This window comes from Dermacentor albipictus, chromosome 4 (assembly GCF_038994185.2).
Source record: "Dermacentor albipictus isolate Rhodes 1998 colony chromosome 4, USDA_Dalb.pri_finalv2, whole genome shotgun sequence".
Classification (NCBI taxonomy): Eukaryota; Metazoa; Arthropoda; class Arachnida; order Ixodida; family Ixodidae; genus Dermacentor; species Dermacentor albipictus.
This window is the reverse complement of record NC_091824.1, coordinates 92,399,060-92,425,732: the sequence shown is the minus strand read 5'-3', so window position 1 is coordinate 92,425,732 and position 26,673 is coordinate 92,399,060. Positions and strand designations below refer to the sequence as shown.

At 44.1% G+C, this 26,673-nt stretch overlaps 3 protein-coding genes across 8 annotated transcripts in view; 1 reads left to right on the top strand and 2 right to left on the bottom strand.

Moving 5' to 3' along the window:
- LOC135897561 (microtubule-associated protein futsch-like) overlaps positions 1-832 on the bottom strand; it is a 42,354-nt gene extending 41,522 nt beyond the window's left edge. The window contains exon 1 of one of the 2 annotated variants that reach the window (XM_065426222.1): positions 704-832. The gene's annotated coding sequence lies outside the window, so the exon portion shown is untranslated. The remainder of the gene's footprint in view (positions 1-703) is intronic. The other variant, XM_065426220.2, reaches the window with a different exon arrangement.
- Positions 8-11,101, top strand: LOC135897562 (uncharacterized). Of its 5 annotated transcripts, none has more exons than XM_065426226.2 (6): positions 8-144; positions 839-1,825; positions 3,717-3,782; positions 5,016-5,187; positions 5,256-5,449; positions 5,635-11,101. In XM_065426226.2, exons 2-6 carry the CDS (start codon positions 890-892, stop codon positions 8,302-8,304), a joined length of 4,038 nt encoding a protein of 1,345 aa, XP_065282298.1. In that variant the 5' UTR covers positions 8-144; positions 839-889; the 3' UTR covers positions 8,305-11,101. The 5 variants fall into 5 exon arrangements, with proteins under 5 accessions (XP_065282298.1, XP_065282299.1, XP_065282295.1 ...); XM_065426227.2 differs by lacking the exon at positions 8-144 and adding an exon at positions 175-354 and having other exon boundaries at positions 3,717-3,776; XM_065426223.2 differs by lacking the exon at positions 8-144 and adding an exon at positions 176-354.
- Positions 11,102-12,494: 1,393 nt separating this feature from the next.
- LOC135897567 (sarcoplasmic calcium-binding proteins I, III, and IV-like) lies at positions 12,495-26,591 on the bottom strand. The gene is made up of 7 exons (XM_065426235.1): positions 26,459-26,591; positions 19,905-20,003; positions 17,976-18,028; positions 16,842-16,955; positions 16,149-16,281; positions 14,428-14,525; positions 12,495-12,876 (listed from the first exon to the last, which is right to left on the bottom strand). The coding sequence occupies exons 2-7, from the start codon at positions 19,951-19,953 to the stop codon at positions 12,706-12,708; spliced, it is 618 nt and encodes a 205-aa protein (XP_065282307.1). The 5' UTR covers positions 19,954-20,003; positions 26,459-26,591; the 3' UTR covers positions 12,495-12,705.
- Between the last annotated feature and the right edge of the window lie 82 nt (positions 26,592-26,673).

Below are 26,673 nucleotides of genomic sequence, written 5' to 3'. Positions count from 1 at the left end.
TTTATTGACGCCAAATGTACATACTTTATTGTCGCCGTGCTAACTTAAATAAGTAATTCACAAATCTGCTTCGGTTTTCATCATCTCACTTTTCTTGTTTCTGCATGTGATTTTAGTAATGTTTTGACTTACAGTTTCTCTTATGTAAGTTATTCCTTTCTTTACACTACAGCAGCTTAACATGAAACTTTCTTTCAACGTTGCTGTTCAGTACACCGTGCATTGCACCGTGTTCCAACTTCAGTGTGTCCCGTATATTCGTGCACACAGGCCTCAGCGCCATTAGTGCTGTCGCTTTAAAAATCCGCCATGCTTGTGTTTATATGCAGTGTTCTCTTCAAATGTGCTGTGGAGGTAACGGTAAAGTCTTAAAATGTTTATATATACGCCGCGATAGTACTGTACGCACGCGCTGTCTGAGGAATGCTTAACACATCGCGTCTCTGTCGGGTGCTGTACCTTGACAACATCTGACGGAAGCCTTGGTACGCTAGGGGTCTTGTTTAGAGACATATTTCTAACACGGGTACCATTGAGGCTAGCCTAGTGTAATTACCTTGTGCCTATTGCAATTTTATTCTTCCAGTTTAATTAAATAACATTTTATCGCCTGCTTATTGTACGATGAGAAATGCGGCACCCGTCTTTGTGTGATCCCCAGTTTTCCATTGTGATTAACAAATAGTGGCTGCTATTTACATACCTCAGAATACTTTACCGTGTACTGGGACAAAATAGGCAAATTTTCTTGATATCTGTGTAAACACTTGGAGAAAATAGCAGCTTTGTCGCGAGCGGTTGTGCAGAGATTGTCAACTCGTTCCTTTCCATGTTTCAGGCGATGGGCACATGATCACGTCCTAAAATAAAAAATAAAAAAATAGAGGCGATGTCGGAATCGACGTTGCCAACTCGACCAAGGCGCAAGCAAGCTGTGCCGCTAAAATATGAAGGCAGCGGAGACGACTCGGACGATGACCTGCCGAGTGACATACTTGACATTGACTTTACTCCTACGCCAAGAAGTGCCTCATCAAACAATTCTCAAGCCAGGCAGAGACGTTCTCAAGGTCAAAAAAGGCTGCTCGTTAAGCTCAAGATTAAAAAGAGTGGCAGCAAGGGAGCTTACGTAGAACGTGCCGACGATGAGGATTTCTCACCCAGGGCAGCCAGGGCACAGAAACGTAGAAAAAAGCGAACTCCTTCCACGAAAAAGTCCTCGTCGTACTCCCGGAAAAGCACTAAATCTAAAGCCCAAACCTCATCCACATCCAAAGGTTACGAGAGCAGCCACACACCGAAAGGCCTGAAGAAACAGATCGTCTCCTATGCTCGAGCAAACACGGTTGATCAAGCAGCAAAAAAGTTCAGAGTACCAGTACACAAAGTCAAACACTGGATGAAAGCTGACCAGAATGTTGCACCCCCAACCCCAAAGCCCGAAGTCAGAAACACATGCAATATTCCTGACCCGTTTCCGGCCTCTTTCAAGTTGTTCTCCATTGGTGTGGCAGAAGAAAAAAGTGTCAAGGAAGCCAGCATACTTCTTTCTTTGGATGAAAGTCTTATGGAACACTGGATAAAAGGGAAGCTGGAAATAACCAGGAAAGTAAACTCTGGAGGCATTCCACAGTGGGAGACGGACGTGTTTGTTGGCGTCCGAAGAGATGCACTCGCAGGCCACGAAATAAGTGTGTCTGATCTGATGTTCAGGGCTGAGTCACTGAAGGTGGATGACACAAAGGTTGACTTGCAGTGGGCACAGCGGTGGTGTGAACGATTCGGAGTGCTGTTCAAGGGAACTTCCCGCTTAAGTGGATCAAAGGCAAGCACTTGTTGCACAAACTTTGTCTCGAATTAGAATCACTCCTCTTTTGCAGTGCTATAGACCCTGTGACGCTAACATAAACAGAGGGAAATGGCCAGAGAAGAGATGCGAAGAACTTGAAAATTATAACAGGATCATCTATGGCACTGGCAAAGGGTGCATGGTTAAATGTTTGCTGGGACCTATGTAAGGAGAATATTCACATGTTTAAGTGCAATCATTTGAGATGCTAAAATACAAATAACATTGCAATGTATATTGCAATAATACTAAGTGCATGCAAGCAGCATGCTAATAATGAATAAAGTGATGCTTTACAGTAGGTATCCAAGTAACAGAAAACATTGAGTCCAACTTTGTTTTTCAGTGGGACACAAGTATAGACGTTATTGGGTTGCCAAAGCCGTGCTGCGTCCAGTTAGTTTCATTTGCACAATAAAGTGCAACTATTGAAGCTAGGAAAGCCTCTCCTTGCTTTCAGCGTAGCATGTCATGACATAGACATTGGCCTGACTGAAATGCCTCAGTCTACTCTCTAGTCCATCCTGCATCTTGGTGCACCTTGGCAAACATTTTAGTGTATAAGATCCAGGCTCCGTACTGTAATTGGCCATTATTTTGGATGATACTTCAAGCTGCATGAAGCCTGCTATGTACAGCGAACTTGTGGGGAGTTCTGCAACCATAGAGTTTCCTACAAAAATTACTAGAGGGAACTCTGGCGCTAGTGTCTACGGGAGCTGCAATGGGAGCGATTGTCCCAGCATGGGAATTATGGGAAGTACATGGATTTGCCTAAACTTCGTCCTGTTGGCTTCAAACGGCTTTGTAACTTTGTAAACTCGTAATTTTCAACAGTATATTGCGCAATAAATGATTAAATAAACATCATTAATATTGCCCGACGGCAGGATTCGAACACAGGGACTCTAGCACAGAAGCTTGATATTGAAACCATTAAGCCACGGACGCATGTATCGACAAGCGAATGAAACGCCCTTATGAATTTATCGCGGGCATGCCAGTGCCTTGAGACGCTTGGTGCGTTTCGATTTGGCCACCTGGACAAGCTCAATCATTGCAATTAATAGCAATTGTACACGTTCCCGGCGTCTTCTGCACTTCGAAGAATATAGATTGCGCTGAAATATACGACAATAAGATTTATATAGTGCAATATACAAAGCCACAAGAACGTTTGAATCCACAAGCACGAAGATCAGACAAATCCATGTACTTCCAATCATTCCCATGGTAGGACAACGACTGCAGCGCCAGAGTTCCCTCTAGTAATTTTTGTAGGAAACTCTATGTCTGCAACCATATTCGCGTGGTGACGGTGAGGGTCGACAGTGGCATGCGGCGATGTAGTTGGTGGAAAATGTCAATCAAAGCACAGCCAGCTTGCGTTGGAAACCCGAATTTGCTTTGAAACATTATTATCAATAGTTATAAGATAAAGGTTGCCTTGCATATACTACACTCGAATAAACAACTTCTTTGCGTGGTTTACCTTAGCCAGTAATCTACATATATATTTTCTTTCTCATGTTGGGTATCACAGGCTCCATGTTGTAAGTCAGCTAGGAGGGGCCCACATCGGCAAAAGTCTTGTGGGTACTGCGTCTGGGCCTTTTGACTAAGATGAACTTCAGTAGCTGTTCTTATAACTATGTTTGTGCCGTACCATCTCTTTATCTCTTTATTTTACGATTTCAGAGGAAAAACCCAGATTCTGTACGAAGGTCAGGTGTAGTGAAGCGTATGAAAAGGCTCCAATATAGCAAGACTTGTACCAGATATAGCAAAGTGTTTATAAAGTTGTGCGTAGAGCTTTGTTGATAGGTGTACCATTTCTAATTTGCCTCTTTTCTTCTTGCTTCATTAGGAGCTGAATGAGGTGACTCTGCTGCAGTTGCCTCCAGAAATGACCTGTTTCACACCGTATGTAAGGGTGAGATTTTTTTCTTTGTATTGTTATGCACAGTGTTGGTCACAAGAGTTGTTTACTAGTCTAAATGGCCATTGTTGAATTAATAGGCTGGGTACATATGCAACATTTTGTTATTGCTAGTGCAGCAGAATGACGCATGTAGTCCTTAGTTAAGTGGGTCTGGTGGCACCATGGAGGTTTGAACATCAAATCTCCATGGTGCTGCCACTTATGATTATGTTGTTTCAAGTCTTCTTGTTAACACTGTGAGCCACTACTTCATCATCTTTTCACCATGAGGCATTGTCAGTTATACGTATACACATAATTTCGTTGTGCTGACATTGCATCACAAACGTTACCACTCGTGAACTAACTAATTGACATGCTTAAAAATGCAGTAATATAATATTTACTTTTTATATGGTGACACCAAACCTTTAGAAGAAGGAAAAGGAACATGATCTATTGGGATTCAAGAGGCGCAAGGCAGCTGAACCGCCGCATAGCCTGCAATTGAGATGATTCTGTATAGGCAGTTATTGCAGTGTACTTCTCAATTCCAAACTATGTTGTAAGCCTGTGCAAAGATTCAGGGTTTACATGTATGTCATATCACTATCTTCAAAGGAAGATGGCAAGGTCTGGGCATCATGGTTCAGGGAGGCTAATTACTTTCACATTTCATACAGTGTCCTTAGCAGTGCATGTGGCCAGTTTTCTGGCTCTCATTCAATGAGTGACCAGTAAACTGTGTTGTGACAACAGCTGTTAGGTAGACAGAATGGTTTAAAAGCCAATGTAAACGGAACAAATTCAACAAATTAAATTCTGTAAAAGTGCAGCAGCTTCCAGTGGCACCCTCTGTTGACATGCACATATTAGGAAACTTTCATACATTGTTCTAGTTAAAGTAATTGTATTATCAGAAATCTGTTGTGTTTTAACTTTGGGTAAAATGGATTGCATTTGTCTTTTTCAATGGTATGTCTGGTGGCCACAGCCGTTTAATCCTTTTCCCTCTTTACCCCCGCTCTCTCTTGCCTGCTTATTTTTTTTTCAGACAGTGGTAGCAAGCCTACTCCTTGCAAGGAGGGGGAGAAATGTTGAAAGAAATTTTTTATTTGATGCCATTAAAAGATTTCATTTGAGTGTACTTTTAGCTTAGATCACCCTGTTTGTCATTTGTGGCTCTCCATCTGTGATACCTCCCGTCACATAGCCTAATTGCTCACAGTATTTTTTCGTGAACAGCCGCCAGCAAAAGCGAGCTCCCCGGCAGCACCTCCATCACCACCACCCGCATCACCGCCGCCTTCTCCTCCAACGCCCCCACCAGCAACGAGGCAAAGGCGAACAAGGTTTAGGGGTGCCAGTGAGATTGATCTGGAGCTGTGGGCTTGGTACAAGAAAATGCAAAAAAAAGGTACTGCAGCTACTGGGACACACCTACTATGGGTTATTAAATTTTGCTACCTTGTTCCTCTTTCATAGGTAGAAAGCTCACCAAGGCTATCGTTTGCGCTCGTGCTCAGCGCCTGTTCCAGAAACATGGTCATCCTGAGTTCAGAGCAGGCGATGGTTGGCACAGAGCATGGAAGAGGCGCTGTGAGCAAATGAATCCACAGGACCTCTCTGTCGATGAAGAGGACGTTGATGTTGAAGATGAATCAAGCACAACTTCACATGTGAGTCCACCAATTTCTGCAAATCCAAATTTTCCAATTTTGGTCAGTCCCTTGTTTTTCTGTGCAGGCCTACAATTGTATGTACCATCAAACTTTGAGAAGTTTCTCTTATTTTCTCTGTTATCCTCCAAGGACATGTTGAGGCTAAGACAGGTCATAGAATGTGTGCATTCTTCATTATGCAGGGTCACACTGAGAGCCAAGATGTGCCTAGTGAGAAACCAGATGCAGCTTTAGTTCCCGCTGAAGCACAGAGCCATGAAAAACATCAGCAGCCCGCTGCAACAGATCAACAACAAGTTGCCGTGGACCAGCCTGCTGCTGCTACTACCATGTCTGCTGAGCCCCAAGCCATGCCTGCACATCACCCGGTCCTTCATACAACCGTGCCAGACAGACCAGTTCATGAACCACCTGCCTCTGAGCCTCATGCTGTTCCTGACACACATGCAAAGTGTGCCACTCCATCAAGTCAATCATTGCATTCTGCAGTGGCGCCATCTCATCACATGCATCCTACAACTACACCAGTGCAGCCGCCACGAGAAATGGTCAATACTCTGATAACTACATCACCGCAACCACCTCGAGGAATGGTTCATGCCTCACAGCAACTGAGCCCGCATCTGTTGCCACCTTCACTAGACAGAAGTAGTGGTCATGGCGCGACGCTCTGCAATCCCCATTATACTCCGCTGTGTGGTCAGCCGCAGCAGCATGGACAGCACGCAGGTCCACCATATCCAACCCCAGACATGGGATTAGACTCCCAGCGCCTCTCGCGCCCATTCTACCAACTTCATCAAATGACGCCACCGCCTGTCCAGAATAGTCACATGTTTTATGGCTCATACTGGACGGACCAGACTCACATGAGAGGCAACGAAACGCACAAAAACGATAATAGGCAACCTGTTGCTCCACCGTTTTATGACAGCTATGCCAACTATGACCACGGCATGACACCTGCGTGCTCCTTAGAAGTGTCTAACCAACCCTACACAGACTATGGACAGTCATCATCAGCTCCTCCTGCTGCAGAGAGTAGCAACAGCAACAGCAGTAGTGCTGCTGCTGCTGCACAGAAGAAGAAAAACGAGCGATACCTTCCAGACTTTAAGTTGCAGGTCGTTAAGTTTGCCTTGCAGTCAACCTTTAAGAAGACTGCCGAGCACTTTGGGGTTCACCATTCGACGGTGGCTGAATGGTGCCGGGATCGAGAGAAGCTGGAGCGGCTTTTCCCACATGAGAAGGGCAGCCTTGTTAAAAGCACAGAGACTGCCACTGTTTCACCTGCAGAGCAGATGTTTGTAACTTGGCTTACTGATTGCAATGCAACAAATGCGAAGCTAGATGCTGTTCAAGTCAAGGACAAGGTCAAAGAAATCATTCGATATTTTGGAGAAGACCAGGTTAAAACAAACTGCCGGTGGTTGTACGTGTGGCACAAGAAAAGACTCGAAATGGAGCAAATGATTGAAGACCTTCCCGAGCTGCAGTCCAGCTCAGGGAAAGAATTCCGCATTGCATTTCCTCCTGCTGTCAAGCTAGAAATTGTAAAGGTAGCTGAAAGGTTGAAGTTTAGTGAGGCCTCAAAGTACTTCCAGATTGACCGAAACAGTCTGTCAGACTGGAGCAAAACTCAGGAAAAACTTAAGGCTATGGTCAAAGAAGGCAAAGTGCGAAAAAAAGAGGTCTCAAAAAGTAAGAAGGCTTTGGAGGCTGAAAAGGAAGTTTACCAGTGGTATCAGCAATGCAGAAGCAGTGGCTTCAAGCCAGGGCCTAATGAAGTCCGTGCCAAAGCGGCAGAGACTTACCGCAAGTATGGCGACACCACAATGAAATGCAGTATTGGCTGGTATTCGAGATGGTCTCGACGTTTTGGCATACAGTTGCGATATGAAAAAGATGATGAGATTCTCGAGTGGGTCTTGGCACAGCTAGAGCAAAATCGCAGTGTTACTCACAATGAGATTCAGACGCAAGCTATAGCGACTTTATCTCAGACAAGGGCAGGTTTCAAGTGCTCTGCAGGTTGGCCCATTCGATTCTGCAAGAGACATCAGGCACTCTTGCAGAAGATGCCTACCTTGGACACTCCACTGCCAGCAGTGCTCGAAGAGAAGATCTCCTCTTTCCGGCTGGAAGTTCAGAGGTTACAGGAGCAGTGTGGTGTGACCAGTGCAGCTATCGGTGCCATGGATGAAGTGCCTCTTTATTTCTCATCTGGTGCAGGTGGCGGTACAGGCACAGGTTCGCTGCTTGTTCGCCGCTGTGGTTTCGAACAGTCACAGGCTATTGTGTTTCTGGCCTGTCTCTCTGACGGCGGTGTCTTACCACCTCTCGCTGTGCTTAAGGGTTCAAGCAGTGTCTCGGAAGTAAATGGAATGTTTGTCCTTTGCCAAGAAGAAATGAAAGTTGATCGAAACACTGTTGAATACTGGGCAGAGCGCGTCTGGGGTCGGTTTGTGCCATCGCCGAGCTTCCTTATTTTGGATTCATTTGAGCCGCACAAGCAGTTTGCCGCTTCAGCTGGCAGCGACATCAAGGTGGCCATAACACCACCGGCTTGCTCCTCACAGACTCATCCTGTTGTTGTTTGGTTGCGAAGAAAGTTTCAGGCCCTGGTCAACAAGATGTCAGTTGACAGGGGCTCCTCTAGAAGCATACCAACAGTCCAGGAAATGCTGGAGTGCATTGCTGCAGCTTGGCGTCACTTGCAAGCAACAAGCCACGATGCAGTGCAGAAAAGCTTTGCAGTTACTGGTGCTCTTCTCACAGGAGATCCCGATGAGGATGACATGATCGGTAGAGCAGACCTTTTGCCCGATGTGGACGAGGAAGATTTTACATAATTTTAGACACTGGTGACAAGCTGTCGTCTTGGACTTGATGCAGCTGGCATTGGTCAATTCATCCACTGTGGGCCGTATACACTTGTTTAGATACTTGAAGTTAAGGCCAAGGGAAGCTTTCGAAGTACCCATACTTCGGTCATCTGTGCTTACCTTAGGAAGCATGTTTTGTGCAATCTTGCTAGACTAAGATGCACTCTTTTGCATTCCTAGTATTCTCATTTGAGGGGAACTACTTCCCTGCAAGCCCTTCTTGTATTTCTGTTTCAGTGGAGATGTGATGAAAAATTTCAGTTAGTCACAAACTACTGGCCTATTCATGTGGTCTTTTTAGAGCACTCTGGTAGCACTGCAAAGGTAATTTAGGATGGCAATAAAGTGCTACTGCTTGAATAAGCAAGTTCCACAGATGATTATGAAGGCAGGTTTTCACTGCCGTACCCAGTTATTCTCATAATACAGCATTGAAGCTGTTCATAACCACTTCCATAGAACAGCCAGAGCGTTCTCAAAACCACCACCCGAAGGTGCCATAAGAATGCAGTAGAAACTACTCTACAAGAGTATGCTGTGCCTGCTTTGCATTTTTCCTTATCTAGAAATGTGCATCTGTGCTATTACAGTAAATGACAAACCCGTTGCAGTCACACATGCACAGATAGGAAGGCCAGCTAAAGGGAGGTGCAAATGGTAGGGGAACTTGCCACACAAACACCCACAAGAAATGCAGAGAACCACTGCTGTGGTGAGTAAAGCCAGCAAAGGGATGCATACAGGGGCACGCCACCAGGATGGTACATGTGCTTGCTATCGAGCAGGCAATGCAAACATGCACACACGTTGGTAGCTTTAATTGGCACATGCAGTGTCTTGAAAGCACTGTGTTTACCGAGCAGTGTACTGCAAACGCACATATGTAGAAGGAAAGGGCACTGAGGCAACACAGTATGTAGTAGTGTTGAGAGAACACAAATGCATGCACATGTGAATGATTGATGATTGGCCAGTATGTGAGAGATCAACACGTGAGCACAGGCATTACGAGAGAACCCATCAGCGGCAGTGATGCGCTGGTGCATGTATGTAGACTTCCTTTGAGATGTGCTTGTTGCTGCATTCTTGACCTGGCATTAACCCTTTTTGGTCATTGGCCAGGCCTCTCCCAACACTCAAAAATATTTGTTCTGGTCACTTGCCGGGAGGTGGCCGATACGCAAGTGCACTTGCACATGCTGGTTGTTGTAGCACCTCTCAGAAACTTTTTAAACTTTTGATAAATGCAATTCCCAGTGTCTGCGTGCAAGGGTAGCAAATCTTTTGACAGTAATCGTGAAATGCATGAACACTTTTTGTTGTGCAGAACATCAAAGATAGCGACGTTTTCTCTACATACATTTTACCGAAGGAGTTAACTGGCATGATGAATTTGGTGAATCTGAAAAAGATTTTAGTTTCGAAGAGGAATATATGCCACCTTCAGATGACAAGCAAACATCCTTGAATGAGAGCACCGAAGGAAAAAAAAAGCAATGATGAGGACCATAGAAAATAGTATCTGTGGTGATTACTCACTGTGTGATGCTAGCTGGAAAATGTCCAGTATGCAAGAGCCTCAGGAATAAGGAAAATTTTTCTTTAATAATTCTCTGATGATGTGTTTGTTCACACAAGAGCTCTCTCTGCTCAGAGTCCAAAACATGCAATACAATGTCTCACTAGAATGACTATAGCGTGGGTAAATGTTCATGACCGCAAAAGGTTAACTATAGGTACCTTTACAGAAAGCTTGGAAAGATAAGATTCGAAGTGAAGAAAGTGTTGTCACGCACTCAGCGTTGAAGTCGTGCAATGGGCATCTGTTAACACAGCATTTTTTCCAGAAATAATTGCTCTGTATGCTTTGTCTTGCAAATACTCTAGCTTTGTAAATCTGAAGAAGCAGCAAAGAAAAACTTTGGCTGTAGATATATTCATCGTGACCAGCACAGCCACTGCTGTGCGTTTTCTCTGATTAAAATGAACCGCAAACTGATATTCCAAGGCCTGACTAGGAAGCGTTGTTTTCTTTTGTGAAAGTGTATAGATACTCATCGAGTGAAATGAAAGGTTGTACTGCACATTTGCAAGAAGATGCCCGACATATTTCGCAGTAATGCATTATTAATGCCAGTATGGAGGGCTGTGTCAAACAAATCAGCTTTCTTTGTAATTGCCAAATTCCAGCACCATTTTGCTAACAAGAATCGCACAAGGTATAAGTGTTTGTTATGTCACTATAAGGTACTCATCTATACTGATTATTTCATTAATTTATTATCATTGTTACTACTAACATCTCTCAGTGCACATTTTTGTCTTCATTTACCATTGAATTGCATAAACAGTCACGTTTGCCCATTTATAGTTACTTTCTTGAGCACTATGTAAATAAGAACAATACCCAAGTAAGGTCAAGTTGTAATGAGTGAATTGTGCAAATTGTATGAACTCGATCTCATACCATCTAGAAGCATTTTGCATTGTGTTACCTATGTGAAAACTGGAGCTTGCTTGTATAGTATTGGAAACAAACACAATGTGTGTAAAATGATGTTAAAGCATTGTATGTGCATGCAAGTGCCACATGTGTTCATCTCTCATCACTCTGTTTTTACTACACCTGCTTGGACAACTTGGGATCAGCATCAAGAATGTATATACAACCCTCAGGATCAAACTTCTTTGTTATTTATATTATCCCTATGTGATTTTGGTATTTTGTGGCAGTGATTAAATATATTTTGTACTGACCAAGTGATGCTTGTTCATGCACATGCGTGTTCATCGAATAATGAGTGTGACCTATGGTGCACTCTCTACAACAGCGATATGTGCTGTTGTTGGAACAGCGGCATCGCCCATCACTTTGTGCCAATATATGCCTACGTGGCAGGTCGTTCATGTCATTTGCCTTAGTTCAGGAGGTACTACACCTTGTTCGTTGCACTACAATATGAACTCATGTGGTACGTCAACACCACTCTAGCCACCATAGCCAGTCATTTCGCCTCGTGCAGGCTTGGTGCTGAATGCGTTCACGTCGTTCCCTGTAGTACAGGTGATTACGGGTGCGGGTGATTACAGGTGCAGGTGATTACGGGTGCGGGTGATTACGGGTATGGATGTAGTGCAGGGTGATTCGAAAAAAAAACCTGTCTCGATGCTTTGCCGTGGCAGAAAAGTTACACACGCTCTGGACATCTCCTCCCTCGTTTGTTGCACTGTCGAGTCTTTGAAGCATTCATGCTTCTGGTAGACAGCTCCAGCACACGGATGCACTTTGGTATTCTACTAAAGACATCTAGAAGCTGGTTTTTCTTGCAACGCTTGGGTGACTGGTGGTTGGTCTCTTTGCACCTCGAAAGACGGAATTTTGGGGGTCACGCTACAGTTAAACCTCGATATAATGAACTTCAGTATAACGAAATTCTTGATTCAACAGTGTAACTTTTTTTATAACTTCTTGTTCATAGAACACCATGTATTCAGAATCTCAATATAATGAAGGTTGCCGCCTATCTCCTTTTATAGCACGGCCGTAGATTCACATTGCGGAGCGTATGCACAGCCCACGTGCCCTTTTTTACAGAGGTAATCTGTCGTGTGTGCAACGAGTCAGCGTGCCGAGATGGCATGGCATATCCTGTGCGTTTAGTACTGGAGGTTGTGTAATTTCAAGTTTCGGAGGTGCGTTGAAGCGACAGGCAAACGAAGCACTCGCTCCGCGCTGCTGGCACGAGAGCATGGCTGGCTTCACTCTGTAGCGCCGATGTGAAGATATCATCTGCGCATCAAGAAACCCTATCTTTCGTGGCCGATTATCAAATTCAGCAAACTTCTTTTTTCATTCATATTTGCTTTTTCTGATTGCCCGATAATTAGAAAAATTTTACGGCCCCTTCCACATAAGAAATATCCATCGGCGACTGCACTTATTTGTATAAAAGATCTAATTTCAGTATAAGGAAATATTGATTTAATGAAGCAAATTTTCGGTTTTACGGACTTCATTATATCGAGGTGTAACTGTATATATTTGGAGCTTGGCATGCCTCTGAACTCTAGAGGCTTTGTCACCCTTGTACTTAAAAAAAAAGCCAGAGTGTTCATTGTATTCGTGCAAATAGAGTAACGCTTGATCGCCGCTAACAATCTGTATAGAAAGCTTTTTATTTTATTATTTTGCAATCGTATTTCACAAATTATGCCGTTGAAAAATAGACAAACCTCAGTGTGAGAAAATGTGGTCACACCTTGTGTAGAGCTCCTGTGAATGTGACAGAAGAGGCCCTAATTGACTAGTAAGGTAAAGTTTGTACAAAAGCAAATGAAGAAAAAACAAAAATTAAAGCTTGGCAGTATTCAGACTGGTCGCTTCTTGTTCTTCTTTTCGAGCTCTTCCATAGAAGTTGAATTGTACGGTCCACATATATATTTTCCCTTGCAGTTATTGTCTTGTGATACCCAGCATTCATAGACTGTAGCCGTAAAACGATCTGATGTCATGGCATCTCCATTCGCAGCATCTTCCTCCTGTTCCAAACAAGGCAAATGCAAGTTAATACGAGTATTGAACATCAACGAAAAATGTGAGCTTGAGCTCATTCCTTTTTCAACTTACTAGTCAATTTGCACTATTCCCCCTTTTCCTTATCCACAGTGTAAAGTAGCAAATGGCACTTGTCTGTTTGACTTCCCTCCCTTTTCTCTCTTTGCTTTCTTTCTACACTGTAAAAATGTTTACAGACTTAAGGGTGTTTTCTTGTCACATGGGTAACGCCCCTACCTTTAGTACCTGTGGGTTCTCACCCGTACTCTTGGGACAAAGGAATGACAACACAGTAGTGCAAACAATCCCAAGAGAATTGGTTGCACCATTCATAGACTTGTAGCCTGTATTCCTATCCACAGAACATGCCGATATGGCGCGCGACGAATCTAGGAAGTCGGACTGCTGGGCACCAACGCCTGGTCGTTCGCGTGTACAGTCATGCGAACGATCATGCCTCGCGAGACGGTCTTGCAGAAGCATGGATCGGCGCATGCGCGGAACGCCGGCTCCGCTCGCCGATCCCGAGCCAAAGAGGAAAAGCCTTCTCCCTTTTGCGCCGAAGTAACCCCTCCGTTAGGTGGCGTTAGCAGCGCAACACTCGTAAGGCTCCTGTACGGAGGGTGCTCTCTCTCGTACTACTCTGCAACCACACCGACCGCTGCTGTAAAGCCACGCGGCGACGCCGGATTACAGGAGACGGGAGCCATGCGGGGAAAGCAACAGGGGACGCGTGAGGGTCGCGCATCCCCACAGGCCTTACAAAAACTTATTGAGGACGACAATGGAGCTCTAACTAGACGTGCGATGACAAAAGACGTAGTTGAAAACTATATAATCATTCCGACAGCCTTAGGCGCACAGAAATATCCCACACGAGAATTTCATATCTATCCCTGTGAAATTCTGCTGTCGCAATATTTCTGTGCGCCCAAGGCTGTTAGAACTACGCCTTTTGTCATCGCACATCTAGTTAGAGCTCCGTTGTCGTCCTCTATAAATTTTTGTAAGGCCCTAACGGTAGAAGTGTTACCCGTGCGACAAGAAAAACACCCTTAAAGGTGTAAACACTTTTACAGTGTTAACTTGCGGCCTCTACTCAAAATATCCAAATGCATTCTTACTTTTCGATATGCCACTTTGTATTGCTTGTTAAGGGGGGTATTTGGAATTCGTGCGGAGCCCCATCATTTCAGTGTAAGTAGAACGAAAAAAAAAAACGTAATTAAAAGATTGCACACGGAGCATTTTCAGCAAGGTTTACTGCAAAGTAGAACTGAGGTTGTATATTGCGTTCCTAACTACCATGATTACAGTTTGCGTTGCAGTTAACAGTGTATTCCAGCCAACACGCTGACTTCGACACATCGATTTATCTGAGCAATAATTTAGTGGCACCCCACTTCTCGTGCGCACGCCGACGGTTGGTCGAGGTGCCGTGCACTAGTACTAATTAATTACGAACCTCCAGGGATGTCTAAATGGAAGCATATAATGCTGTAGACTATATTCTATAGCAGATAATAAGCACTTACATTGAGCATTTCTTTGAAGCACTCATCCGCCCTGCTTATGTCGAGATTGTGAGTTTTCAGGTACTTCTTGTAGTCTTTGGCACATACCAAGCCGTCCTCTGGAAATGCAGAATTGAGTATGATATGCTAATTAATCTAAAAAAACCGACAGTTGGGGGATTTTGTCAGAACACAGGTTATACTTAGCTTGAATGCAGGTTTTACAGGTGTGCCTGACTAGATTTATCGTTCTGCCTATCGTTTTGGAAACAGGTCTCCCATGCATGCCTTGCAAATGCAGTTTAAGATGGACCTCGGGGCTGGATTGTGAATTTAGAGTATAATTTACGAAGAAATAAAATTGAACGCACATCAAAGTTGGGAATTGAGAGTTCTAGGACTTGCCGTCCAGTGGATAACTGGTTCGACATGTCGCAATAATTAGCCTGATTCAAACACACTGTATTCTTAATATAACGCGTACAGGTGCCATCACGCTGTCTTATAGTGCAGGAATGGTTACTTTCTGAAAAAGCATTCACGGAAAACGTGACGGCATTTTGGCTTCAACGACACAGCTCGACTATATATAGCGTCTGTCAATTAAATTCATGGTGGTATCAAAATGTTTCCAACCTGGCTCTGTTTCGAAGAAAGTATTTCATTTACGTTCACGCAAACACTGTCAACTTTGAAAAAGTCCCCTTGCGCAGCAATAGTACAGCGCTACCAGCGTCCCTGCCATCTTGCGAATATGTCCTTGAAGTCTTGTTTCCGGGAGCAGCCGACCACTTTCCTGCGATCCGAACTTGACTAAATCCAAAATGGCGACTTTTGAGCTGGGTCTTTAATTTTGAGAGCAGAACGAAATAAGCGGGAGCCAAATCTGACGAGTGTAGAGGTAGAAACAGTGGTGTTTCCGTCGAGAAACTTGCGTGCGCCGAGTGATCTGTGACAAGCGTGCATTGTCGTCGTACTGCATCCAGCTTCTGATGCGCCCCAACATCGGGAAGTTTTCTCCGGAGAGGCCTCCCTCAGACGCTCTAAAACTGGGCAGTTAAACTCGCTGTTGATAGTTCTGACCATTCGGGACGCATTGCCGATGCACAATGCCGTGAATGCCGAAAAAAGAAAAAAGAACACGATGAGTATGCATTTTGTCGCGCTGCGGACATGTCTAGCCTTTTTTTTAGGTCGTGGAGACGTTCGGCTTTTCGAGTGCGACGACCGTTTGCTTCGTCTCAGGCTCGTACCCGTACACCTAAGTTTTTTCAGTGATGACCCTCTACGTGAAATACAGGTCATTCGCAAGGATTCGCTTCCGCTCATTTCGCTCCTCTCCTCAATATTAAAAATCGAAGGTCGATACGTATTGATCACAATTGCGTAAACCAAACTCGAATCGCATAAAGGCATACGCGTTCGACTCCTTCCTGAATAGAGGCTTCCAGGACACATTCGCAAACTGGCAGAAACGCTGGGAGCTCTGCATAGCTGCGCAAAGCTGGAACTATTTCAAAGGTGACACTGTCTGAATGCACGTAAATAAATTACTTTCTTCATAACATAAACAGTCTCAAAACTTTCTGATACCATCTCGCGCGAGACGTTGAGTTGCTGCTTCAGAGTTATGTACTGCATTATTTGTTCCCCCTTGGCATATAGAGTGAACGGTGTGTAACAAAATCGCATCGATAGCGCTACTGTCATGCAAAATATAGGCACGTCTGCAGCGCTCTTACTGTTTGAATCCATGATGAGGAAGAACAGATGCAGGTACTTCTGCAGGAAGTCTGGCAGGTCCTTGACGCCCTTCGTGCTCTTTCCAAGATTGGTGAAAAACTTGAGCCACTCGTCGAACTCCACGATGCGGTCCTGCGTGGAAGCATTGCACGAGACACATCGAGTTCGCCATAAAATTACTCGGCCATTACAGACGAGGAAACAAACCATGTGTTCAAGGCTGGACACGCAGTTTTGGGCGTAAATAAATTCTTTAGAGAGCGTCCGCAGTGTTGGCAGCGAACACGTGAACTGCGTAAAATAGTGCTGCGAGCTCAAGTGCCTACAGTAAAACAAATTTGGACTCGTTGTTCATTACGAAACTACAAAAAGGATTGCGCGCAAAAGGCGCGGAGAAAACGGCACGTGCAACGAAGACCGGCATCCTCGTCTTACGTGTTTCTTGGTTCTCGTTCCTCTCGAAATTGTTCTGCACCTTGAACATCATTCAGCGATGACCCGCAAGCGTTCTTTTCCGCAACGTTGTGCTTATTGAGGGAAAGCGACACTATCAAGTCTCTCTCTCTCTCTCTCTCTCTCTCTTGTCAGCGTAAATCAGCGATAAATTTCTATGAGCCGTACATGAAATTTCCTCTTTAATAAAGAACACTCAGCTTTGTATGTGCGGCAAAGTGACGAACGATACGACTTACCTTGTTAAAGTCCGCGTGCTCAGTGAGTTCGTTCCACCATCGCTCAAGAATCGACTTCCATCTTTCGAAGACTTCCTTCTCGAGCTTTCCGTGGCGTTGCAACTTTGTGTAGTTCTTAATGAAAAAAAGCAGAAAAAAACAAGAAAACACATCTTTTTTTACTGCGGCAAAAAATAGAAATAAGATCGAAAGTTGGCCATGCCTTTTTGTTTTTACGCGCTGTAAAACGTCACAATAGCTTGTTTTGACACTTACGCACGTTTCGTACGCGCCTGGATGCTCCGCCTGTGACTTAAGCGCTCTGCCTGTGGCGTCGCAGGATTACGTGAGGCAGCACCTCTGACATGGAACGCGCTGTGATTGGCGGCAGCAGATTTGAGGAGAATGCATAGCGACGCCAAAGCAGTGGCATATGCTGCGCATAGGGCTCCCCGAAAGCTTGCAGAAGAAACAGACGTGCGGCGGGTTGGCTGTGAGAGTTAAGGCGAAGGTGGTATGCTGAACGTAAAATAAAGTAAAATGAAAAAAGAAAATAAGCTAACGCAAGTTGTTTCTTGTACAATGTTGTAGAAACGACGTGCAAAGAAGAAATAATTTGCTGGACATGTTTTAAGTATCATTAAACATATGGAATAGTTTACCGGAGGATGTTGTGTAGAAAAACGATGTATGTGACTGTGAACTTTGCCTATATGAGTATTTTTAAAAGCGTGTTTTCGCTTGTTAGTTGACCATCGTGCAATGTACGTGCATTTATCTTAATTCCATTAATTGCACCCTCCTTGCAACTATAACCTCAACAGAGGGTTAACACTTTAACTAAATAAAATAAATATTACTCTGTTTTCGTCAGCATGACTGCGCGATATTTTTTTTTTTTTTGCCTTAGCGCTGTGGCATCTGAGCGCGGAATCTTTCCTTATACAGGCTGTTCATCCACGTCTGCGGCATAAAACAACTGAATGATAAATCTCTTATGCTCATAACTTTCCCATGTTTCTAAAGTGGCGTACAAAGAACCATTGCTTTTAGGCTGGTGCTGGTAGTGGCTTGAATAAAGAGAAGCCTTCGGGATCGAAAGATTTGTTTCTATATCGCTAAGTGCAAAGAAGTACGCTGCAGAGAATACTTTACCTCCGCTATAATGTTGAAGTCGTCCCATGTCAGTATTCCGTCCTTGTTAAAATCTGAAATGTAAATTGGTTATGTACAGGCACGAAATACCAATTAGAGGTTGTCATTTTTGACAGCTTGACACTTTCCTATTTCAGTGAAAATGTACCATTATATACATGATGTACGTAATGGTTACAAAAAGACGTCCTTAAAGCTGTCAGGGTCGTCACCTGTAAGTCTGGTACATGTCAATGAAAAACGAAAGCATATGTCAGTAGAATTAAGGTGTTAGGTTAATTATTTTCGTACAAATGTATCAAACAAATTAATTTATGCTGTAACAGAAATTGAGCTATGATATCGTAGGCAAGAATTTACAAATGACAATTACGAAGTCGAATAATAATAGTGCATTCAGTATTTATTTTATATTTGATGGGCTTTCATGTGGCGTCACGGAAGTCATACATGTGTGCCATGTATAGCCTCGCTTGCGTTGGAGATAATCTGGGGACAGGAGGATCGGGGATTAACGAGCAGCTTTCCGCCGTGCTATTGGTTGTTGAGCTGTTGGCCGTGATGACGTCACTGCAAGCCACCAGAGAACGAGGATGGCGATAGCATTGAATAATAAATGGAACGCAATGGACTGGAAAGTATAAAGACGATTTTATGACATTATGTAGCTCAAAATACAAGCAGGAAGTGAATTTCAGCAACACAGTGTAGTGCTCAGAATACATAAACGGTGTTCTGTTGTTTTAGTACGGCATGAGCAAGGGAAGGAAACGCAGCCAGCGGGATCAGAGGATTAGCTCCAATGATGAAATCGAGAGATTGGTGGGCAGTAGATGAAGACTGGGGTGGAAGAGGTTTGCACAGGACGGAGGTAATTAGACATCTTTGATAGCGGTAATTTTCTTTTTCTCCTGTAGCAGACATAGTTTGCCTAGGGCGTTGATGACAACAGCGTATAGCAACAAAACAATGACAAATAAACGCAAACCAGCGTACGTATAGTCGTCAAGGGATTTTCACAACGCCGTGGACAAACCGAGTGCGTGGCCGCCTCGAGGCACGGTCTGCGGCCGGAGCTCTGCCACAGCGCAGAATGTACCGTACATGCCGCGCGGCACGAATTATATCGCGTTTTGTTCGTTGCTGGTTTAAAAGCCTCGAAAAGCTAGGCAAATGAAATAACCAAGATATTTCACATTAATTCTCTGACAATCACAGTTGGCTGGCCTAATTCTTGCAACGATCTATCTATCTATCTATCTATCTATCTATCTATCTATCTATCTATCTATCTATCTATCTATCTATCTATCTATCTATCTATCTATCTATCTATCTATCTATCTATCTATCTATCTATCTATCTATCTATCTATCTATCTATCTATCTATCTATCTATCTATCTATCTATCTATCTATCTATCTATCTATCTATCTATCTATCTATCTATCTATCTATCTATCTATCTATCTATCTATCTATCTATCTATCTATCTATCTATCTATCTATCTATCTATCTATCTATCTATCTATCTATCTATCTATCTATCTATCTATCTATCTATCTATCTATCTATCTATCTATCTATCTCTGTTTGTTTGTTTTTGCCTGCAGGTAAATGTGTTTGCAGTTGTTCAAATGGGAACAGCGGAGATCATCAGAATGCGCAGTTCCTCTGCAACCTATAGCGAAAACCAAAGGGCGCGGAAACGCACGACAAACTGCCTTCTGTCACGAGCGGTGTTCGTGACAAATCAGAGTTCGCCGCACAGCTTTCGCGCTGTTTGATTTCCACTGCGTTGCACACAACACCAACGCACTCCGCTGAGCTTCTCTGTTCGCGCACAATTGAACGACTGCAGCGAGATGGACCAATCCGTGCATGAGGGCGCGCACGTACTTTTGCTTCGCCAAACGGCACTTACCCCAGAAATTATGGAACGTGTACAGGTGACGGTGCCTGAAGGCAGACATGGCCGAGCACGCGAATCACACAGTACGAATTTTGTCGAGCAGCGCGGCACCTGAAAGAGTAAGACACAACAAAACAAAACATGACTCACTTTGCTTAATTTAGCTGTATACTTGCGTTATACGGCGTGGGTTATATTTTGTGCCACAGCAGCGCAGAAAAAGAAGTTTAATTGTGTTTCAATAATCACGAGCATTGGAAGTAAACGGCAGAAAGAGCTTAGCTTAGCTCTGAAATGATAATTCGGTACGTTTGGATTCTGAAGATAAGTCGAGTGTATGATGTAAAAGCAATGATCAAAGATAAAAAAAGCACCTTGTCGCTTACGTTTGACTTCATCTGTGAAAGCAAACGAATCAACTTCGTGACCGAAATAGTAGCACGATTGAAACTGCGTTTGTATATCCGCACGTATGCGCACAATCGAGGCATGGTATACGTAAAAGACAGCTCCGTTACTCCTGAGCTTACGCAGCCGACAGGCAGCGCTTCGTTGCCATGGCAACCACGGCACGGTGTTCCCGCAGCTCGGCGCAGCCTCCGCGCTCTTCGCCGCAAGGCCAAACAAGGATATGAGCCGCATCGCTAACCGCGTGCCTCTCAAGCGCCCGTAGCAACTGCGGCACACAAAGCCCGGTTGGATGGGCGCCAGTATAGTTTGTCTTTCTGCCGCAATGAGCTGGGCTGAAATACCAGACGGACCCAAGATTTACTATCGAGTTCGCGCTCGTCTTCCCGGCTGACTGTGGCCTTCAAAATTAGACGGGCATGCGAGCAAGCTCAATGCTCATTTCACCGTGCGTGAAACTCGGCTTGAGCTATCAGATGGCGCGTATAAAAGATTGAATAAATAATAAGGTATGCGCGCTTTTGTGCGTAGGCGAGTGGGTAAAATTTTATTCATAAAAAATATGTTCGGCCCGGTGGCCTTGTCTGCAAGGCCTATCAATAGAGCACCAATATCTGCCGTGCATGCAAAATTCCTACGGGACCGCAAAGCGCTCTCATGCGTGTGTTTTCGAACTTCTGAGGTGATACCGAAAAAAAAAAAGGAAAGGTGAAGAGAAAATAGCCTATTCGCTGAGCATGGATGAGCACAAATGACCATATGCACCGGTCTCGATACGGCCGATGACTGTAACTATAGTATACCGGTTCGGTGACATACTATATTTCGGCCGGAGAAGCGGCAGTATGCTGCACCAAACTGCACGTAGCAGAGGACTCACGACCTTTTATGTAATGTCTGCATAGTAGTGCTTTCAAAAAAAGAAAAAAAAGGATGACGCTTACAGCCTAGTCGATTCGGCATCGGTTTCGGCTTTCCGCTTTCACACCACGATTTTTGCGATGTGCGGTATAGCTTCGTTCCTATAAACTGCACGCACGGTTCGCTTTACTTGGTGGAACCTGCGATATCTACAGAGCACTGCAATTAAAAAAAAAAAGCACTAGCCAGGCAAGAAGAACAGCAGCATACTGGCCGGCAGCCAGACCTGACATTTACGCCACTGCTTGTATGTTCTGACGTCAGCTATAATGGGACTGCAGCGCACTCCGTTTCAAGTTCTCAACACCCATGTGTAAACTGCCGGTTTCGCAACTGATTTGTCAATAGTGTTGACGACGAACGTATTTACGCGCAGCGGACGTAATGCCAGCATGCTGTCACAAGCTGTGTAAAGGGAGTTGCGCGTACAGTGAAAATAAAGATAAAAGCATAATAATAATACGCATGATAATAACAATGATAATATCCGCATTCTTGTTTCAGAAAAAGCCTACAGATACCGTTGGGTGCGTTGTTTTCATCAATGCGCTTTTATAATGCACATTCTAGTGTTATAAAATATGCGATGGGTATGCATAGACTCAAATTGTACATGCACTAAATACTCTACCCGTTCCCGCTGATTAAGTTAAAGGATGTCGCGCGACTTCAAAAATTACGTTTAGTAGCTGACGTTATAAATCTGACGGGACACCCAATGAGACGGAGCGCGCACTTCTGTGCTGCACATATGTGAAGCACATAAATACCGAGGAGAAGGTTGATGGGGAGAGCGCCTGACGTAGTAAGGTTGGAGGTTCGAATAGTTGTGGGCGGCTTGTTATATTTTCTTTCGATCCCTTCTGTACACTTTCCTTTTGCGCGTACCTGAACAAAGACGATGATGCTGAATTCACCTGCACTTAAAAACGGTTCGACTTTCTTAAGCTTTCCTTGGCTTCATTGGCTATTGATCTTATAGCAGATGCTCGATCCGATCATCAGCGTAGCCTACGACCGCAAACTGCTTTGCGAGAAGCCACGCAAACATCCGCTATACGTGGTACTAAAGCTTCCGGTATCAAAATGGAGAAGAGCGTCGAAGTTCAATACCATTTTGCGATCCTTCCTGACCCGATATCGTTAAGGGCCCTGTCTCGCAGAAAATCTGGCGTGGGCGTCCCGCGTCGACCATCTTGTGAGCGAAGAAGCATACCGAACCACGCATACCCAAACACGCAGGCCCTCCGTGTAGCGCAAATACGTTACTGAACTAACTGAATTTCTCAAAGTAAAATGCGTTAGAAAAATCGTAACGTACGACTTACACACACACTACAGACACGATAGCGTCGGTTTGTAATTTGAATATACGAGAAAACATAATTTTGTTACGCGGAAACTCAAACACAAACCATTTTTTTCCAGTGTTTCTACCAAGAGCGGCGCGCCCGGTTCCTTGCAATACCATCCAGATGGCGCTGGCCTCCGTGCATCCGCGGCCCACGCAAGCTTGAAGCCGCGTTTCTACCAGAAATTTTGCCATCGTGCATAGCGCTCGCTGCCAGCGTCTCCTGGTAAACATTTCGATCACATAAGCTGCAGTTGCCGGGAAGCGTGAGAAGCAGTGGGGGATCTTTGAATGCTAGCGCGTTCCACTCTTAAATAATAATTTTGCAGTTTTACGTGCCAAAACCACGATCTGATTATGAAGCACGCCTTAGTGGGGGGCACGGGATTAATTTTGAACACCTGGAGTTATTCAATGTGCACCTAAATCTAAGTACACGCGTGTTTCTTGCATTACACTCTTAAAGGCGAAGCTTAAACGTCCTCCAACTTTCTTTTTTCTTATTTTTACATGATGATGCTTGTACTTGCTATGATAAAGTTGTCGTTTTAGACACACACACACGCACACACGCTTACATTTAGTATTTCCAGCGTTCAGACAATCGTTCTTAAAGGGATACTTTAAAAAATATTAAGTCAAACTAGATAGAAAGATATAGGCTTCTGTAATAATGATTTCGTCAATCGTAGCGAAAATATATCTTTTGTCAGTAAGAAAATGAAGAAAATATAAAATCGTAGTGTCGCCACCTGTTACGGATATGGTACCTCTCATGTGACGTCAGCATTGGCTGATTCACAAGGAGCGGCATAGAGGGAGGTCGCGTGGAGATTACGTCAACTCGTCCGTTTCGGCACGGGCGGTTCATATTGAGCAGCAGCAGCGGAACCTTTGGTGGTAATTTTGTGCGCAACAAAGAATTATATATTGGCACGCGGAAAACAATGATAGACTTATAGACGAATAACCCATCGATCTATCTTGACGTAATATTTTCCTTTTTAAACGTAGGGAATCACGAAAGCGCGCTTCTCCCCAGACAAAGTGCTATTGCGGGGAAGCCAGCTTTAGCGACGCTACAACGGGCTACGCACGCATCCATGGACAACGTCATAACTGCCCGTGACTCCTAAACGATTAACCACTACTGACTCCCGAAATGTAAATAAGAACTGCGAAGTGGGTTCTCGTTCAAGAGCTGGGTCGAAGCAGCGTACCAACACTCGCCGCTACTTTTCGTCCCGTTTATGGGGGTGCGGATATTCGAGCTCTTCTAATATTGAATCGAATATCCCGCGAGTAAGTGCTGTTAGCAATTTCGAATATTTTATGAGAAAGTTCTCCTATAGTTCACGCTGACGTGGAGATGACGAAAAAAAAATGAAAGAAAAAAAAAGAAGGTAAGAAAGAAAAATAAAGCTTATTCGAAGCAAATGCAGCGGTAGTACCGTAGTCTAGACACGAATTAGTCAGCCAGCACAGTTGCAAAAGTATTTGAAGCGCTTAACCCTTATTAAAACAATCCTAATTTATCTCATCATTCGACTGCTGTTTGATTCGCGGTTTCAAAAATTACTATTCGCCCGAACCTACATTCTTTGCCTAGGTTATGTTTCACGCAGACCTCTTCATCTTTGCGACCATTTTATGTACTGTCATCCGTTTTTTTTTCCTTTATCCAGCGTACCCCAGTGTAGTGTAGCAACCAGATTTTCCGGAGTTTCCGTTCTGGTTAACCTCTGCGCCTCCCCCCCCCCTCTCTCTCATTTTATCTAGCCCTGCACTATCGAGAGAGCGAGAAAAAAAAAATCTCTTATGTCCCATAACTACCTTATCCGTTAACCCCATACGATATATGGGAGGATGAGCAAGGGGAGGGAAAGGGAGAAGGCAGGGCTGTTAACCAGAAATGTGTGTCGGATTGAACGTTTACACGTGTTCTTATGCGAGAACCCCACACACGTTAACATGGAACTTATGGAGCCATATGAGTTTTTTTCAGTAGGGTGCCAGGGTAAGCTTATATTATTCGCTCAGTGCAAACAAACTTGGGCTGAAGTAAAAAATAGTAAAATAAAAGCGGAACGATGGAGAGAAGAAGAACGGCATGCGTATCGCTAAGCGCGCATCGGAAGTGCGATCCAGGAATAATCTCGCCGGCGCGGGCGGTGATCTCGGTGTCGTTTATATTTCGGCGCCTCGCCGACACGAAAAGTTCAACCAGCCGCGCCTCGCGGTCGCACCAGGCTTGACGTGGCGCTTGGCACGCCTCCACTTACACGCTCCGTGATTCCGTGCACTCACTTTTGTGAGCGATCGCGCTCTTCCTGTCGTTCCGAACACCGTTCCTGTCGCTCTTGGCACTCCTTTTTTGTTTTCGTTTAAACACGAATTAACCGTCCAAACGTGAGTTGGTTTCGTTTAATTGGCGTGAACATTGTAGTCGTAGGTGGCCCACTATCACGAATGAGAGATAGAGAGCACGCTCTATTTCATTTTATTTTAGTTTCTTTTTTCGCGAGTAACTTCTCTGCTTACAGAAACTTCAGCATCAGTGATCCGCACTGCCACTAGGTCAAATATTCGGTTGGCAGAGAGAGCTAAAAATGGCGTAGTAGATGACGTGTCACCGTCATAAGGTGGTCAAAGAATATATATATATATATATATATATATATATATATATATATATATATATATATATATATAAAGTGCGCGTGGCGTGCTCCTTCCTTGCATAGCACTGCGCGTAACTATTTAGTGAGATGAATCATGACATACACACGTACAAACCATCCGCTTGCGTTCTGTTACACTTCCGTGTGTACATAAAGCGACTGGCCCAGCACTAGCAACTGAGGAAGAGCAGAGAGATGATCAAGGTATCATTTAACTACTTGAGAGAATAAACCACGTTTGTGGTTGCTCACAATACGCATCTAGACGAAGATGTATTAGAGATTGGAACAAGCGATTTGAAGTGGGGGAATGAATCATTAGAATTTGCTCGCATACCCGTGTGCTATATCAGTCATACAGCCACTCCGGAATCGGGCGTTTACTTTTCTTTCTTTTTCGATTTTCGATGCTGCACGGCTGCAATAATGGATGGACGATATAGCGAGAAACTGCAGGGATCGAGGCGTTCGCCCTAACCAGAACACGATATTCAATTACGTAATATAATAAAGTGAGGGATTGGTGAAAATTCGATAATTTTTTATATAATTAATGCACGCTGGATAGTTACAAAAAGAAAATGTGCCTAATCTGTTAAGCAGATTCTATAGGTAACGCGTGCTTGCATAATATTTAAAATAACTGCGAAATTTCTAAGAAAGACTTTTTTGTAGATAAAACAAGAATATCAGTTTCCCATATCTGCTGTCGGGTAGATTGTATACTGCATTTCAGTGGTAGCAGCTGTGAAATGTACTAATTAAAGTAGCATTGAAAGGCTTTACTGGCGCACGTTTTTACATGACGCAGTTAACTTAGACGATCAAAATCAATCCGAAGCCTTCAGTTAAACGCCTTCAGATACGGATGCTTTTGGATTCGAAAGCTACACTTGCTTCTGGGGTGAGCGCCGCGTATAAATCGATTTTGAAGTAAGCGTTAATATTCAAACAAATTTCGGTAAACGCTATCATTAATTTGTTGCAGTCAGGTAAAAGCACAAAGTGCAAATTACGATCCGTTTGAAAGCAATTCAAGAACACATCTTATTCCCTTCCAGCGCTTGGAGAACTTAAAAAAAAAAAAGAGAACTGCTCACCGCGGTACACGTATATACGTTCGTACTAACCAACTGATTAATGCATCCGTGAACATAAAACATATTCTGAGCGCGTAGAAAATATTAATGAAGCGGTCGACTTACCGTAAGTCTTCCGTAGCTGGACGAACACGGCGCCCTGTGGCTGTGCTTCGAATACAGGAACACTACTTCGAATGCGCACCGAGAGCGCTCTGCTCTGCCTCGTAGCGGCGGATAGGCCGTGCACTTATTTCGGGGAGTTTATTTTGGTTCCGGGCCCCTCCCCGAACATTCTCCGCCCGTGTTCTCAGCTTTTGGATTTTTTTTCGCCGAAGGTT

Bases quoted from the DNA above. Each gene is read 5' to 3' on its own strand.
- LOC135897562 (XM_065426226.2), top strand. From the start codon at position 890: ATGTCGGAATCGACGTTGCCAACTCGACCAAGGCGCAAGCAAGCTGTG. The intron at 1,826-3,716 runs GCAAGCACTTGT...TTGCTTCATTAG, and splicing joins CCCGCTTAAGTGGATCAAAG to GAGCTGAATGAGGTGACTCT. The intron at 5,450-5,634 runs GTGAGTCCACCA...TTCATTATGCAG, and splicing joins AATCAAGCACAACTTCACAT to GGTCACACTGAGAGCCAAGA.
- LOC135897567 (XM_065426235.1), bottom strand. From the start codon at position 19,953: ATGTCTGCCTTCAGGCACCGTCACCTGTACACGTTCCATAATTTCTGG. The intron at 16,956-17,975 runs GTAAAGTATTCT...TTTTTCATTAAG, and splicing joins ACTTCAACATTATAGCGGAG to AACTACACAAAGTTGCAACG. The intron at 14,526-16,148 runs GTAAGAGCGCTG...CTGCATTTCCAG, and splicing joins CCTCATCATGGATTCAAACA to AGGACGGCTTGGTATGTGCC.